The sequence below is a fragment of the Balaenoptera ricei genome, chromosome 17, assembly GCF_028023285.1.
Source record: "Balaenoptera ricei isolate mBalRic1 chromosome 17, mBalRic1.hap2, whole genome shotgun sequence".
Classification (NCBI taxonomy): domain Eukaryota; kingdom Metazoa; phylum Chordata; class Mammalia; order Artiodactyla; family Balaenopteridae; genus Balaenoptera; species Balaenoptera ricei.
In genome coordinates, this window is record NC_082655.1 from 77,581,083 (window position 1) to 77,598,748 (window position 17,666).

At 38.8% G+C, this 17,666-nt stretch overlaps 1 protein-coding gene across 2 annotated transcripts in view; it reads left to right on the forward strand.

The window, feature by feature from the left end:
- BPNT2 (3'(2'), 5'-bisphosphate nucleotidase 2) overlaps positions 1–13,286 on the forward strand; it is a 32,675-nt gene extending 19,389 nt beyond the window's left edge. The window contains exons 4-6 of one of the 2 annotated variants that reach the window (XR_009498414.1): positions 5,656–5,817; positions 7,358–13,059; positions 13,154–13,286. Coding sequence is in view for 1 of the 2 variants with exons in the window: in XM_059901565.1 (XP_059757548.1) it covers positions 5,656–5,817; positions 7,358–7,629 (434 nt within the window). In the remaining variant the exon portion in view is untranslated. Of the gene's footprint in view, positions 1–5,655; positions 5,818–7,357 lie in introns of both variants that reach the window. The other variant, XM_059901565.1, reaches the window with a different exon arrangement.
- Positions 13,287–17,666: the final 4,380 nt, after the last annotated feature.

Sequence of the window (17,666 nt, forward strand, 5' to 3'; positions counted from 1 at the left end):
CAAAGCTGATCAAAATTCTTATCAGACTTAATTAGAATTAATTCACTGAGTGAAATACTTAAAAGCAAGAGATACTTGAATAGTACATATTTTAATGAAGTAATATATAAGTAGGTGTAGTATATCCACTCAGTGGAAATTTGTAGCTATTAAAAATAAGTTATAATGTCTGAAGTATGTATAGAAAAGTACCAACCACTTTTTATTTCCTACTGGACTTGTTGTTAGCATGTCTTATAGATAGACTAAACATGTTCTGTTGACTGCTATTTTAGCTTATCACTACTACGTTATCATCAACATCAATCATTTATATTTATTTAAGTACCTACTGTATTTTTTTTAAGGGGCTTGAAATAATTCTGTCCATATAAGTGTTATGACTGAATGTCTTGAGTTTATGTGATCTGAAATATATATTTTTAATATTAAATTAGTAATTCTTATCTAAAATTACTCTGGTACTGTCTACTGAGATATAGTCTTTATTCTCTTACACAATACTGACCTCTAGAGATACAGCATTGTAAATTCACTTCTTAATAAAACTTTTTTTGATCATCTCTAAAAAGAATTTAGAGGATTTTTTTGCTTCTCATTTCTTATTTTACTTTTATTATGAATAATTCAAAAAAACCAATTATAATGAATTTTCATGTACTCCATCCAGATTTAACAGTTGATAACATTTTTATATATTTGCTTTTATTTATTTATTCATTTATTTATTTATTTGCCCATGTACTTTAGAAAAAATTACAAGGATCATGACATTTTACCCCTTTATATTTCAATATGCATGTCTAAAAAGAACATGTTTCTAAACAAGAACAGTACTATTAATATAATAATAAAATTAAGAATTATTCCATAATTGATCCAATAGTCACATTTCCCCCAGTTGTTCCTCAATTGGATTTTACAACCTGTTACCTCAGACCAAAATCCAGTCAAGGGACAAGCATTTCTTTTGGTTGTTAGGTTGCTGTGTTAAATTCTTCTAATCTAGACCCTAGAACAGCCCCCAGTCCCCTTTATCCCTAGGCATTGACTTGTCGAGGAGATCAGGTCCCTTGTCATAGAATGTCCTGCCTTTTGGATTCTTCTGATTATTTTCCCAGGCTGTTATTTAACTTGTTTATTTTTCATCTTCTTTTTCTTATAAAGTGTAACAGATCTGGAGGCTTGATTGGATTAAGGTTAAATATTTTTCTCAAGAACACATTTTAGGTACTCTTCATGTACTTCCTACTGCATCACATTACGTGACATACGTCTCATCTCGCTATTAATGATGTTAATAAGATGGTTAAGGTGTTCATGACCAGACTTCTCAGTTATAAAATTATGGTGATTCTCTTGCTATCAGCAGGTAATCTAGAGAGAGATTTTGGCATCATTTGAAATCAGGATTCCATTAAACCTTCCATATAATAGTTTTAAGATCTATTTAAGATGTAAAATGAGATTTTCTATTCTGTTGTTTTTTTCTACATATGTTAGCTGAAGTTCTGTAGAGAAAGTTCTCCATCAACTTGGGGTTATTTATTTACTGTAAAACGTGGTTTCTACTCAAAGACACCGTACTCTTTTCCTTTACCAATTTTCAAGTTAGGGTTAGGGTAAAAACCACCTCCGGTGCAAACAGATGTTATTCTGGGGCAAGAGTAGGCATTCTCTCTCTCTCTTTAATATCCTTATCTCCTGGATTTTTATATATTCAATGTGATTCAAACTACAGTTATTATTTTTTAAGTTTAATTTGTTCTTTTGTTGTTGCATTTTTTACTAACACTTTAATATATACTTTACTCTTTAAATACCACTATATAGTCATCTTCTTCAGGTATTACCTGTTGGTTCTCTCCTAGCAGCAGCAATTAAATTAGCTTAGTTTAGCCTTCTTGACCAACTATCCCATTTTAGTCAATCATATTTTTTTGATGTTTATCTTTCTACTCCACTATTCAAATCTTCAGATTTAAATGGTGTCCTTCAAGTCTCAGTAATCAACTCTGAGGTAACATTTCTACACCTTTTTCCTATCTTTGTCTTTCTCTTAAATCCACAGTTACACTTACTCAGTGCTTACCAGCAGTACATTTGCTGAGAGTTCCTCAGTCATCCTTTGGTTGGATAAAGCCTGTCCTCTAATAGATTACTTTAGAAGAGCTAGCTCCTGAATGCCAAATTACCTGAGTTCTTACATGGGAAGAGCTTTTTCTATAGTGTTGATACTTGGAAAGACCACTTGGCTAGTTATAAAATATATGTATTTTAAAGCTGTATTTGTTTCCTAGGGCAGTTATAACAAATTACCCCAGACTGGGTGGCTTAAAACAATAGAAGTGTACTCTCATATTTCCGGAGGCCAGAAGTCTGGTACCAAGCGGTTGACAGTGTCACGCTCAGGAGGAGACCCCTTCCTTGCCTCTTCCAGTGTCACGCTCAGGAGGAGACCCCTTCCTTGCCTCTTCCAGTGTCACGCTCAGGAGGAGACCCCTTCCTTGCCTCTTCCAGTGTCACGCTCAGGAGGAGACCCCTTCCTTGCCTCTTCCAGTGTCACGCTCAGGAGGAGACCCCTTCCTTGCCTCTTCCAGTGTCACGCTCAGGAGGAGACCCCTTCCTTGCCTCTTCCAGTGTCACGCTCAGGGGGAGACCCCTTCCTTGCCTCTTCCAGTGTCACGCTCAGGGGGAGACCCCTTCCTTGCCTCTTCCAGTGTCACGCTCAGGGGGAGACCCCTTCCTTGCCTCTTCCAGTGTCACGCTCAGGGGGAGACCCCTTCCTTGCCTCTTCCAGTGTCACGCTCAGGAGGAGACCCCTTCCTTGCCTCTTCCAGTGTCACGCTCAGGAGGAGACCCTTCCGTGCCTCTTCCAGTGTCACGCTCAGGAGGAGACCCTTCCGTGCCTCTTCCAGTCTCACGCTCAGGAGGAGACCCTTCCGTGCCTCTTCCAGTCTCACGCTCAGGAGGAGACCCTTCCGTGCCTCTTCCAGCTTCTGGTGGCTCCAGGCATGCCTTGGCGTGCCGTGGTTTGTAGACACTTCCTCCAGTTCATGTCTCCTGCTTCACATTCTCTTTGTCTCTGTATTTCTGCATTTCCTCCTCTTATAAGGATACCAGCCACTAAATTTAGGGTCCACTCTAATCCATTATGACCTCAGCTTTACATCTGCAAAGACCCTGTTTCCAAATGAGGTCACATTCTGACGGCTCAGGGTAGACCTGAACTTTGCTAGGACATTATTCAATCCACTATGCACCGTTTTTTCGTGGTTAAATGGTATACACTCTTGAACTGGTGTGACATCTGTGTAGGCATGTGTGGAATCTTGACAAAAAGGCTTATAACCTGATTTTCTCTTCTTTGTAAGTAGCTTGGTCTTTTTGCCTGGAATGCCAAAGAACATTATCTTTAGAGTCTCATAAAAGAACTACGACTTATCTCAGATTCAGAGTTGGCATTCTGGGCAGTTGTCTCCATATTATGTCTCAATGTGGACATTTAGGTTCTCTTTATTTCAAGGACATTTTCTTGAATCATAATTTTAAAGATTAGTTCTGTTTCATCATTTTGTTTTTCTGTTTTGTGGACTCCTATGTATGCTGACTCTTCTTTCACTGGCTTCCATATGGGTCACTTTTACTCTGGTCCCTTTTATGTGTTTACTTGTTTCATTTATTTTTTGTTTTTCGTATTGCTTTCTGTGCTTTTGGGCAATTCTCTTGTCCCTTGTTTATCCTGTGATTTAGTACTAAGCCTTTAATGATTTTGTCCTTTTTTTTTTCTTCAGTTTCTTTCCTGTGTTATATGAGTTCCCATTTCATATCTTCCTATCGTTTATTTATCTCTTCTGATTTGTTCTTTTTTATTTGTTCCATAGCATTCTTTTTATTTTTTTGTTGCTTGTTTATTTTTAACCATGTTGCAGTGTTGCATTATAGTCTTAACTCTGCTTTGTAGAAATTTTCAAGTAGCCTGAAATGTTTTAATCGTCATTCCTTATGTTTTCTTCTTTTTCAATAGACATTGCAGTTCTATATTTCTTATTTCTATTTGATCCAGTTTCTGTGGAATTGAGGGAAGGGTGGTAGCAGGACAGGGGTTGGGGTAATTCTCGATTCATGAGCTTTCTTTTCTGTTAGTGTGAGGAAGGCATTGTCTTTATTAGTAGGCATCTTTTTTTGTTTGTTTTCACATTTTTTCTTTCTTGTTTGACCCTTTCTTGTTTCAGTAGGGCCCTTACCTTCAACCCCTTCCTTCTTTTTAGTCCTCTTTGCTGTCTTCCAAATTGTCTCTCTTAGAGAAACATCCTAAAAGATGTACTTCATCCAGTATGCTCTGAGACATCACTTTTGTTTCCGTGTTTTCTCCAAGCCTCCTTTACTCACTGCTTTGTTGCCGAGTCTCAGGCCTCCTTTCAGTAGTTCTCATTTTAGATGGGACCTTTCCTTCTGGGGAGAGATTCTGGCTGTTGCTGTCTGAGTTTGCCACCACTGACGTCTTGGCACTTCCGTGAAGCTCCTGCCATATTCCCTATACAAGGTCAGCTACAGTACTTACTCTGCTGGTCTTTGGTATTTACTCCCCTTCTTTCTGATAAATTTGTGTTTATAGCTATCCTCTGTCTCCTACTTATTCTTTAGGTAGTAGTTAACTGTGTTTTTGTTATCTTTGTTGCTGTGTGTGGTTTTGGAAAGACATGTGAGAAGAATCTGAGAGACTGCCATTAGCTTGGGGAACTCAGAAACCTAGACTCTGTTCGTTTTTTAAATTTTTTTCTGCAACCAGGAGTAAGTGGTAACGTAGCTGCCGACATTGCTAGCTGTAGTGGACTATATTTTATCTCCCAGTGAGTGACTACTAGAACAGTAATCTCATTGGGATATTTCTGAGTAAGTTTGTTTTCTTGTATAGTTTGGTAGTCAGTAAAGAAAACTTCAAACCAAGAAAAACATTTCAAGCCATCTCTGCAATCTCCTCACCTTCTTAAAAATTTCTGGTCTATTTTGAAATCTAGTGCTTTTTCTTTTTATACTCTCTGATGTAGCAGATATGTAAACCTAACTCACGTACCTCTTTGACTGTTTCATATTTATCAAGCTCATTAGGAAATTGAGCCAATATACAAATAATTGAAACCGTGAATATATCAGACAAAAAGGTAGTATAGAAGAAAAGTCGTTTTTTAATTTTGAATTATGTCGTAGGTTGCTGCAGGTTGGGTTGCCCAGGAATCAGACTTTGGGGTGGAGATTAGAGTGCAGGACGTTTACTAGAGCGTGCTCTTGGGATCAGATTTGTGGAAGGGAGGGAAGGAAGTGGGAGAAGTTGAGTTGCAGCATGGTCCCAGTGAAGACTCGGCAGCTACCCTACAGGGAGCTCCAGAGCCTGGGCTTTCTTAAATCAAGAAGTTAATAGTCACTGGTTCTGGTTGGGCAGGATTGCATAGCCTCTTTTAGTTTTGTCTTAATATGTGACTATTGTAAAAAAATAAACATATTACTCTTGTACTCAGAAAACAGAAGCTTCCTGTTTTGGAAAAAAGTATGAGTAATTCTTCGGAAGAAGTTTTTTTTCAGTCACTCTTGGTACTTTGAGTTCTGGTTTTAAAAGCTTCAGTGCCATTACTGGCTATTACATTTCCTTTCCAGCTTGGGCGATGGTAGACCGTGGGTCAAATGTGAAAGCCCGCACCGCTTACAATGAGAAGACCCCGAGGATCGTTGTGTCTCGCTCACATTCAGGAATGGTCAAGCAGGTTGCTCTTCAGACTTTCGGAAACCAGACTACAATCATCCCGGCGGGCGGTGCTGGTATGTTCCCACTCCCCTGCGGTGCCTGTGCAGTGTTCCCTGCGCGGCCAAGGCCATGTCAGGAGGCAGATTTGGTTGTCCCATCCTTGGGAAGAAAGTGAGAATGGACAGTGGGCTTTCAAGACAGGCGTGGTCTCCTACTTGGTGATCTCGAGAGCAGGATTTCAGTCACACGTGCCTCCTTGGTAGAGACAGTCTCACAATAGAAACAGTCTCACAGTGGTGATTTCTGTTCCTCGAATACTACAAAAGCCTATTTCTGACATTGATGGTTGCTATATATATGATCTGATTGTGAAATAATTGTGCTATTAGTTTAACTGTAAGAATAGCAAGGAGAGAAAGCAAGATCCAGCACATCACAACGCTTTATTTAGCAGCAGGCTGCCAGGAATCATCAGAAGTGTTACTAGAATGGCTAACCCCTTGGTCACTGTTAACGCCCCTGAGCTCCTCAGCTTTCGTGTCTGGGAGGAGCCACAGAGTCTAGTGCCCATCCAGCTTAATGTCGATTCTGTATTATTGCATTCCCTGTGTTCCAGCTCAGGGTCAGCTGACTTCTTCTGAAAGGCCCGATAGTAAATATTTTAGGCTTTGTGAGTCACATATGATCTCTTTTGCATACTATTATTTGATTTTTTTTTTTTTAACCTCACTTTAAAAATACAAAAAAAAAAAAAAAAAAAAAAATCTATAGCTTGAGGGCTGTACAAAAGCAGGCCATGGCCCAGATTTAGCTCATGGGTCATTTGCCCACCCTTGTTTTGAGTATTGTTTAATATGACAGAAGTGTTTTAATTCAAACAGATAGCAAATTATAGTCAGAAACATTTGTGTTTGAAAACCTTTTCAGCACAGTAATAAAGGGAAAAGTAGTGCTTTTAACCTATAAGCCTAACAGTGTTAGTTTACTGCTGACCTATACGTGTCTTTCTTAACATGGCTTTATTGTTTTCTTACAGGCTCTTAGGTTGGTTAGGAAAGGTGATATCCAAAATGCCCAGTAGGAATGGGATAAACTAGATTTTAGACCCAGTTTCTTCTGGGTTTGTTTTATTTTATTATTTTATTTTTAAAATTCTGCCTCATTACAAAAAAGACTTAAGATAGTAGCATTATTTTGTGCTTTCTTCTTTCAAATCCAGCCTTCCTGGAGACTCAAGGGAAACCTGTGGGTGTTTAGCTTTAGTGGAATAGTCCATAGGAAACGATTCATGTTGAAGGTATCACCCTGTAGAAGACAAGCGCAAAGTAGATTTAAATTTAAAAAATTATAGGCATATATTTGTTTATATTTGAGAACAGCTTAATAAATTACTTTGCAGTATTTTTTTGTTTTTTGCTCATTTGGGTTTAACGTCTGCACTATTACTTTAAAAAAAACCTATTTTTTAAAATAAGTTTAGACTTAGCAGTTGCAAAGATAGTACAGAGAGCTCCTGCACACCCTGTGCTGTTATTTTAACAATGTACTCAAAACAGTAAGCTCCTTTCTTCAAATCTTTCAGACAGTAACCTAAATTCTGTGTTTATCTTGTAGGTTATAAAGTTTTAGCACTCTTGGATGTGCCTGATAAGAGTCAAGAAAAAGCTGATCTATATATCCATGTGACATATATCAAGAAGTGGGATATATGTGCCGGCAACGCCATCTTAAAAGCCCTTGGGGGGCACATGACTACCCTGAGTGGGGAAGAAATCAGTTACACGGGCGCTGACGGCGTTGAAGGGGGGCTCCTTGCCAGCATCAGAGTGAACCACCAAGCCCTGGTCAGAAAACTCCCCAGTCTAGAGAAGACGGGACATAAATAAGCCACGCTGGTTACAGGTCGCAGCTCCTCCAGAGCTGAACGGTCAGCCTGAAACGCTGGAGGCGTCAAAGCATCGGTGGAGACTGCATGGTGAAGGCCATCCTGAACCTTTTAAAGTATTTATGAAGCATCAGAGACTTATTTTCCCTGTGATAGGATGCAAGATCAGGGAGAATGGGTTGCTTCCTGTCTCAAGTATTGTCTTTATTTTTGAGACTATTTTCGTACAGTTGTCATACACAAGGCGCATATATATATATTTGTGAATTAAAATCTATAGTCGAGTCTGCATTGTTATGAGCCACCATTTTCACACAATATCATGAATCTTCACTGTTTGTTAGTACTTTCATATAGAATTGGGCTGAAGAAAGGATTGATTTTGTGTAGATGTTTAATATTACTTTACAATTATATCTCATTGAAAATAAAATAATTGGGGGTTTTTACCTCTAGTTCAGATGGAAAGCACAAGAAGCTACAAATTCATTAATATGCAACAAATTCTCTATTTATCGCTTACCGAATATTTCTTATGGATTAAAATAGAAAAAGCTTAAATTGTTTTTTTTCTTTGAAATTTTAATAACAGGTTCACCAGCTAGTAGAGAATATAGATATATGATGGTTGCGTTGTAACTGTAATTTCTGTGTGTGTGCGTTTTGTTTTGTTTTTATAAAGAAAAGTGCGTTTGTACCTCTGGGTTCAACATTTCTGCCATCTTGCTGGTAATTTTCATTTGCCCTATGGACGGTGCATGGTTCCATCCTTTCCCTCTTGACCAGCATTTAGTCTTTAACTTGTAAGGTTTGGATTAAGGTTTCAGGGTTAGCATTAGAATTTGGTATATTTTCTCATTAGGGATTAAATATGCTGTATAAGGCATTATAAAAATATAAATGATCCTCTTATTAACTGAAAGTTATTTGACATTACACGAAATGAGCTAGCTTTTATTATTTTCAAAAGCCTTGTTATAGTACTTTTTAAAAAATTTGCCAGGTTTGTATATAGAGATTCTCTCATTATCAAGAATAAGTTAAGGTTGCTTTTGCCATGGTTAGTTTTACCATTAATAAATGGATCTAACCTAAACAAACAAAGTATTAACTTTTGAGATACTTTGTATCTTCTCTTCATATTAAAAAAAATGAAGATTGAAGTTACTTTTTGATGAATTTTTTTCCAGTTGAAGTGTGCAGAATCTGGTTGGAAGAAAGGTTGTGACATATTCACTGTGTCACTGTAACTTGAACCTTGCTTTGTAGGATATCTTTCATTGGGATGTCTGATTTCTCTCAGTGTGATAGCTGGAAATTTCAGGTAAACAGTAGCATTATTTCACATGACTTTGCTATGGTTTTATTCCATAACACACTGATAAGGAGAGGGATTTCTTATGGTTTCATGGTTTCTTTTCTTTATATCTTTCTTCCTTTCTCTCTCTCTCTTTCTCTCTCTCTTTCTTTTTCTCTTTAAATTTTTTAACCCTAAATCAACTTTCCATTTATTTTCCCATCTTGGAGGTAAAGTTGACCAGAAGATGGGCATCCCCACCTGGTGGAATGTGCTTACAACTTTAGGTTTGCAAATGACACTGTCCAAGGTCCTAATGCCTCATTGGGGAATCGGACCTAGTGTGATACACACATTACCACCCGGTCTCTAGCAACTGGTCACCAATCTGGTAGGGTAATGGGCCTTGATAGGTAGGGTTTTGTTCATGAAAATTCATTCAAAGTTTTGGTAGTTGGAACACTTGATATTTAAACAGGACTTAGGAATTCTGAGCAGAATATTAGAGACTGCATCTTTCTTTGCAACGAGATGAGGAAAGCCTTTTTCTCAGGAGGGATGGCAAAGGAATATGCTGTTTCCAGAGTCCTGCGGTACAAGCATTTGTTTTCATTGTAATGTGTCAAACTTAGGGAAAAGGGACTAGCGTATTAGGAAATGGGGCTAGTTCTTATTAGCAAGCGTGGTGCTTTGGTTTCATTTTGAATTTTATTAAACCACATGTAGATAATGACTTTGTGAAGGGCTTGTGTTGTGCACAAAAATTAAGATACTGGCCGACAGTTAAATGCGTTATTTTTGTGATTTGTTGGGTATAGTATAGTACTAATGATTTTTAAGTGCTTTTATAAAAATTTCATTTTAAAACATTTTGTTTCTAAAAGTCAGTATACATTATAGAACTAATGTAAGTACAAAGAACAGTATTTATATTTATTTATGTAAGACATTATTGTGCCAGGACATACCAGTAAAACACCTTCATGAATAAGTGAGACAGATAATATCTCCCAAGAATGACATAAAAACAGTTATTTCTAAAATGTTTACTTTTAGTGATCCTCACCTCCCCAATTCCTTGTCTCCCTTTCCCTCATCTTGACACTGATAACCCCAGGATCCATCAACTGTCCCCTTCCTCAGCCCCTCTTTGTCTCTACCTTGTTCCCTATCACCCTAGCCTGTTGATTAATGTTCTCCTTTTATTTCTGTTTCTCTTTCTTCACCAGTATACTCTTCCCCAGCACTTAATCCACGAATTCTCTCGTAGACCTACATCCCACGATTGGTTGCTGAAATCTTAGGGCAGAACGGAGACTCTAGTAAAGTTCCGATGGAGAGAGTAGTCCTGGCAGAGTCCTAGCTGACTATTACTTTTCAAAGACTCCTCAAAAAGTAAAGGAAAATCACCTTCAAAACCACCAAAGTAACTGTCAAGTGTAACCCAAGTCCTCTGTCTTTACAAAGCGTTTCTTCTGACCCATCCTTCAAAGAATGAAAATGCAGAAAATACAGGAGTTGGCTGGCTATGCCTGCTGGAGAAAACTTGCTTTTTCTATTAGTTTTCATACTGTGTCCCTATGTCAGTTGAGAGCATCAGAGCCTACAAGATGGGTCATATTTGTCTTTGTTACTCAATTGTCCCCTTTCCCCAGTTTTAGAGTTTTTCTTTGATTCTAAATATTGAATTGTTTATGGCTGTATAATGAAGTAACAAGCGTCTTGGTCTGTGTGTTTTAAGTAGTAATTGTGCAAATTCTTCCTGTTTTCTGGGTGCTTCCTTTGAATATTGTGCAAATTGAGTCAGAGGCAGTGGGAGGGGCAGTGGCTAAGAAAAGACTAGGGAAGAAGAAAGCCCAGGGGAAGGGTAGTCAAGGGAGGCCGCCAAGCAAGCATCTGCCCTGTCTCAGATGTTTAATTCAAAAGTTGGATTTTACTCGGGCTTTGAAGGTGACAGCTGTCTCTCATAGCTTAAACATAAGTAAAGAAAGCTGGAGTGCCACCCCCTATTCCTCAGAAAAGAAAATATCCAGCTTGCCTCTCCTTGATAACAGCTTGAAAATGGCCTTCTGGAGACGAGCTCTGGCAGGTTTAAAACAGGAACTGTTTGGAATCTAGTTGCAACTACTTATCTTGGCTATGTGTTGACTGCTTGTGGATAGAAGCAGTGATTTTTCAGTTTAGATCTTGGTTGAATTTAAGACTTACTTAATTATTCTCAGCATATGCCTACAAAAGTCTGCCTTGTAACTGTTGTGTAAAATAAACCTATGGTTTCATTTTTATCCTAAAAAAAGTTGTGCCTTAACAACAGGGCATTGTATGTTAATAAGGGAAAACAAAATTTTTTTTAATAGATGGGGAAAACAGGAACTTTTGCCATTAAAATTTAAGTTCTTTTAATGTTTTTAATGTTAGAGTTGGGGAAAATTCATTAAAGTTAAATAAAATTAATATAAAATTATTTTTGCATATACAACTAAAGTGCATTTTTATAAGAACTGGCATGTTGATGTATATAGGTCTGAAATGATACTTCATCCTTTGGTTTTTAATTTGAATTAATAAGACCATGATAGATTTTTTTTAATTTTACTCTTAAACCATTTCAGTGTGCTATTATATCTATTCTAGTACTCTGAGTCACTTTGGTTCTAACAACTATTTATGGTATCATGTCAAGAATTTCTTAATGTTAAAAAATACTGTATGTATGTGACATAAACCAGAATGGTTCCTAGATCGGAGAGGGTTCGGATTAGCATTTACTAAGAGGGCAAGAAGAACTGAACTTTGTACTTCAAAAGGAGGTTTTGGTTTTATGAGGTGCTGGTCATAATAAGTTGTTTATTTTTATTTCATCAGAGCCTAGCAGGTGTTTGCATTCCAATTTACCATTGATAAAGGCTTACAGGGAAGCTTCTTTTTTAAAAATTATTTTTAAAAATGAGTGATGAATTAATTCTGTGGGAAAATGAGATTTATAAATATTAGTTTTCCTTTAAGATAATATAACCCAAACTTTCAGAAGTTAAGGATGATGAATAATATTACAACTTGTTGTGTATTGTGTTTGTAAGGGTTCCCTAAAGTATTAAAATGCAGGTAATTTGTGTAAATTGCAAAAGCAGAAACTGTGATGTTTGATTAGTAGTATGTTGCATTAGAATTCTTTTTGAGGTGTATGTTATACATATAGTAAACTATTATTCAGACTTGTTCATCCTGTATTTTTTTAAAATAGGAGATACAGCACCCCAAGTCATCTTTAGATCAGCCTGCAAAGAGTTCATCTATCTCCCCAAATTATCTCTTCTAAGCCCTCTTCGTCATCTATGTTCAGTTAAGTTGGAAATGTTTACAGACTTTAATTTGTGTGTAAAATACGGACGTCAATTTCCATTGTGCCCTTGCATCCACCCTTGGCAGTAGCCAAAACTAGCTTTACAGTCTAACAGGAGAGACTGTGTTCTGCCGTGATGAACTGTGGTGTTGCCAGTGGGTCTTTTTCCTCTTTTGATGGTTTTACTTAAGCTACTAAATGGATATACACAAGCAGTTGAGTTTACACTAACACTATGAAATGGTATTTCCCGTCTGTGTCCCTGCCTCTTCAAACTTGGATGTGGTGTGTTTTTTTTTTAATCATTTTTCACTTCCTAGTCAATCTCTTATAATGGGCTAATGATGAGAGGAATTAAAATAAAACTAAATACCTTTGAATACCCCTTCCCCTCTCACACACTGAAGGCTGAGGAGGAACTAGACCATTTCCTGTTGCCAAGATATGCTGAGACACCAGAGTTTTCTTAGCTGGGCCTGCTATCCCCTGCCTCACCCACACCACCTAATTTAAGAGGGTCCCGACTTCAGCCTCTACTGAGAAGTAAAGGTAAACTCTCCTCCCTCCAGGTTTTTGAGCAGGCTTTTTGGCGCCTCACCTGTAGCCCTCACTTCTGCATGTGCTGTTGTAAACGTCTTAAGGACACGGATGACGTCTTGGTGATTTTTGTACTTCCACCTCAGCCTCGGCAGCTACCCCAGCGTCTGGAACAAATTAGGTGCTTAATGGCTGTCGAACTAAATGGAATAAAGGGTTTCTACTAGCATCAGCATTTCTCATGCCTCAGTTGTGTAAGCTGGTTGTTTGGTTTCCTCTGCAAATATTTATGTTTTATCGCCCACACACCCTAAATTATTTTTTAAAGTTTTGTTTTCTTTCCTTCAGATACTACCCCATGGCCAAATAGCTCTAGAAAATGTGGTTGCCTCCGATGAAATGATCATCCCAAACTCTGCCCCTGGATACACTTTGCCAAACTGAAATTTGAATTTTCTGAATAAATTGGTCATGTCTGAAAGATGGTGTGCTGCATCTACTTTTTTTTCCTTTTTTTAAAAAATTTTTACTATGGTAAAATATACATAACAAATTTGCCATTTCAACCATTTTTAAATGTACAATTGGGTGGCATTTACATTCACAATGTTGTGCAAATATCACCACTGTCCATTTGCAGAACCTGTTCAGCCCAAACAGAAACCCTGTGCCCTTTGGACAGTCGCTCCCCATCCCCCCGTCCTGGTAACAACTATACTGCTTTCTGTCCCTGAATGCTTCTGCTTTTTTTAAACATCTTTATTGGAGTATAATTGCTTTACAATGATGTGTTAGTTTCTGCTGTATAACAAAGTGAATCAGTTATATGTATACATATATCCCCATATCTCCTCCCTCTTGCGTCTCCCTCCCACCCTCCCTATCCCACCCCTCTAGGTGGTCACAAAGCACTGAGCTGATCTCCCTGTGCGATGCAGCTGCTTCCCACTAGCTAGCTATTTTACATTTGGTAGTGTATATATGTCCATGCCACTCTCTCACTTCGTCCCAGCTTACCCTTCCCCCTCCCCGTGTCCTCAAGTCCATTCTCTACGTCTGCGTCTTTAGTGCTGTCCTGCCCCTCGGTTCTTAAGAACCATTTTTTTTTTGATTCCATATATATGTGTTAGCATACGGTATTTGTTTTTCTCTTTCTGACTTACTTCACTCTGTATGACAGACTCTAGGTCCAACCACCTCACTACAAATAACTCAGTTTCGATCCTTTTTATGGCTGAGTAATATTCCATTGTGTATATGTGACTGGATGGGTTTTAATGCACCTGCAGTATTTGATTTTGCTGATGCTCTGCAAGTTCTCTTATCCCCTCAGATGTCAGCCTATCCTCGTCCAGGGCCACGTAGAAACAGGAGGTAGGGATTGGTTTGGGGCAAGCGCTTCTCTGGCCTCGTAAGTTTGCTGTTTTAGGGCAGTCGTTGCCAGGCAGGGCATCAGGATCCGCTGGGAACTTAGGTGTGCATCAGAAGCGGTGGTGGAGTGGTCCAGCAATCTGTGTTTCATGCTGATGCCTGCTCACATCTGAGAAACACCGGTTTGGAGTCCAGGTTAAATATAAACCCCTAGGTTATCCTTTTTTTCTTTAATAGAACAGCTTCATTGAGATACTACTTACATACCATACAGACCGCCCATTTAGAGTACATAATGCAGTGGATTTTAGTATATCCACATAGCTGTACAACCATCAATACAATCGCCTTTAAAACACTACCATCACCCCCAAAAGAAACCCTCTAGTGGTTCCTCCCCCATTTTCCCTTCAACCCCCAGATCTCTCAGCTCGAGGCAATGGCACTGATTTTTTAATCTCTGTAGATTTGCCTATTCTGAACATTTCATATAAATGAGATCATACAATTCGCAGTCTTTTGTGATTAGCTTTTTTTCACTTAGCATAATGCTTTCAAGATCTATCCATGCTGTGGATGAATCAGTAATTCATTCCTTCTTATGACTGAATAATATTCCATTGTATGGATATGCCACATTTTCGTTATCCATTCCTCAGCTGATGCATATTTGGGTTTTAATTTGGTTTAATATTAAAACTGTAGTGCAAGCTCTTCCTCTCCTCATGGAAAAATATCTACATGTGACAATTTTGTATGTACACATATTAGCATTCTGAATTAATATTTCAGTACCAAGTGGACCACAAGTATTTATGAAGGTTCTAATTACACAGCTTTCTCCTCTGACGGATTTAGAGTTTGTAAGGCTATTCTTAACGCTACTATCACTGCCACCAAAATAGAAATGAATTGAATGTGTGGGATTTAATCTGATGCTTGTTTTCTGAGTTTTCCACTGTGGCCATCAGCAGGGGTAGCCCCATGGGTGCTGGGGGCTGGTGTCCAGCTGCTACTCAGCTCTGGGTCCTGGGCCAGTGCTCACGTATGGAGAGCTTGCATGTCACCTTTCCAGGCCTTGGGATTCCTGATCTTTCACGACACACTGGAAGTTCTTGAGACATTGTGGCCCCAAATGTTTGACTCAAATAGTGCAATAAGATCATGCCCGCCTCCCCTGTTCAGTAGCGTGTCAACAAGGGGATTTGAAGACTGTGGGCAGGAGACGTATGTGCCTAACAGGTGGACAGGGAATTCTGAACTAAGACATATACACCTGAAGGGGATGCCAGATGTCAGGGAGAAAATATTCAGCGGACTTTCCTCTCTCAGCAATGCATGGCTGCTATATGAAACTGATACGAAGCCAGGTGACTAGTCTCTCCACAGGTTGACGTTAGCCACAAAACAGGCCACAAAGGTATCTCTCCAACTGCAAAAACTATTAATTTCTAAGCAACAGATAATAAAGGATGCCTCCAAGAATTTATTGGTTATGGACATGAAACTCAATGTAATATGTTTTTGCATTTTGGAGATTTATGTTCTTAGAAACAGCTGATACAGAAGTCAAAGACATTAAATAAGCAAATTCATAATTGGATTTCTTTTTTTAATAAATTTATTTATTTATTTTAGGTTGCGTCAGGTCTTCGTTGCTGCACACGGGCTTTCTTTAGTTGTGGAGCACGGGCTCTAGGCACATGGGCTTCAGGCGTTGTGGCACGTGGGATTAGTAGTTGTGGCGCACGGGCTTAGTTGCTCTGCAGCATGTGGGAATCTTCCCGGACCAGGGCTCGAACCCGTGTCCCCTGCATTGGTAGGTGGATTCTTAACCACTGTGCCACCAGGGAAGTTCTCTTACCTTCTTTTTTTTTTTTTGAATTTTTGAATTATATTTAATTTATTTTTTTATACAGCAGGTTCTTATTAGTTATCCATTTTATACATATTAGTGTATATATGTCAATCTCAATCTCCAATTCATCACACCACCACCACCCTTCATAATTGGATTTTTTTTAATGCTTTTTATTTGTTCATATAAGTAAATAATAGAGAACTCTATTCTACATCCTAATTTAAAAATTGGGATGTAGACCATTATTTTTTAAAAGACTTCTAGAATTTGAGTATTTTGAAAGCACAGAACCATTTTTAAATGTCTCAGCTGCTTAATAACGGCAAGGACTATTTTCTTCCTCCCTTCTAAGTCTTTTGGGTGGCTCTTATCAAGAATATCATTTCAGAGTTTCCAAAGTGCTTCAACATGGATTCAAGTTTTCCTGAAGGAGGGGTGATCCTGTGACCACGTGACATTTCAGAGGTCACATCTGATTTTTTATTTTTTGCCACTTGCACAAATATGAATTTGTCTTGCTGGAACAGTTTGAAGCTTGGAGCAAATGGAGAGGAAACATGATTCACAGTGAATTCACTGGTGGAGTCCAGTACGTCACGTGGTCTCCATCTACCTTCTAGAACTTCTGGGCCTTCCTCCCAGCCACTGCTGTTTGCCCGCCAATCATGCCTTGGGGATTAACATGAGAACATCAGGAAACAATGGATCACATCTTGTTGAACAGAGAGCAGAGTGGTTTCTTTCCCAAATCAGATTTCCGATCGTGAAACAAGATTTCCACAGCTCTGATGGGAGATCTTCCCAGATATGTCCTGGGTCACGTCTTATTTCACAGTAGGAATGCAAACAGCTCACATTTGAAAGTTTTTCTGTTTTCAGTGAATTCAGTTCTCTAGCCGGATTAAGATCTTTGGTTACATCCAATCTCCGACTGGCAGAGGACCAGACCTAATTTTTCAAAGAGAACTTTGTCACGGAAAATGTTTTCAATAGTGGATATAGTTTTTCCCAAAGCCGCTCTTGGTAGGTAAGCAGTGGAGTGCCATGGGGCAGGAGGACAAACGATCTTTCTCCAATACGCTTTTTATTCTCTGGGGAAGAGATAAAACATTCTTCAAACAGTTGTTTTGGACCGCAAGCCAAATAGTCTTGGAAACCTCAGAGGACTAGATACATCAACAAGAGGAAACACTGAAAATGGGAAGGTCTGTCAGACAACAAAAGGATACCGCACTAACAGCAAGAGGTGAATTTCCAGTAGCGACAGGTCACCCTCAGCCCTGGACTCCTGGAGAGTGGCAGGGTGGATGTACTAAACCAGTGGTGGTCTGTGTTTAATGCAAAAGTTCAAGAACAGTTGACCATCGAGGCAAGTCAGAGACAGGAGTTAGGAGTCTCCAGAGAGAAGGGTGATGAGTATGAAAGTTCACCCCCAGAACTCGGGTGCAGCAGTGCCTGCATTTGAATACCCCTCCGCTTATTAGCTGTGTGATTTTGGGCAAGGTACCAACCATGGGGCTGTCATGAGGATGAAATGAGATAAAATATGGGAGGATCTTAGAACAGTCACACGGCCCCTAAGGATGCACATCTCCTCTCCGAGCCCCTGTTTCTGTTTGTCTGATCCGA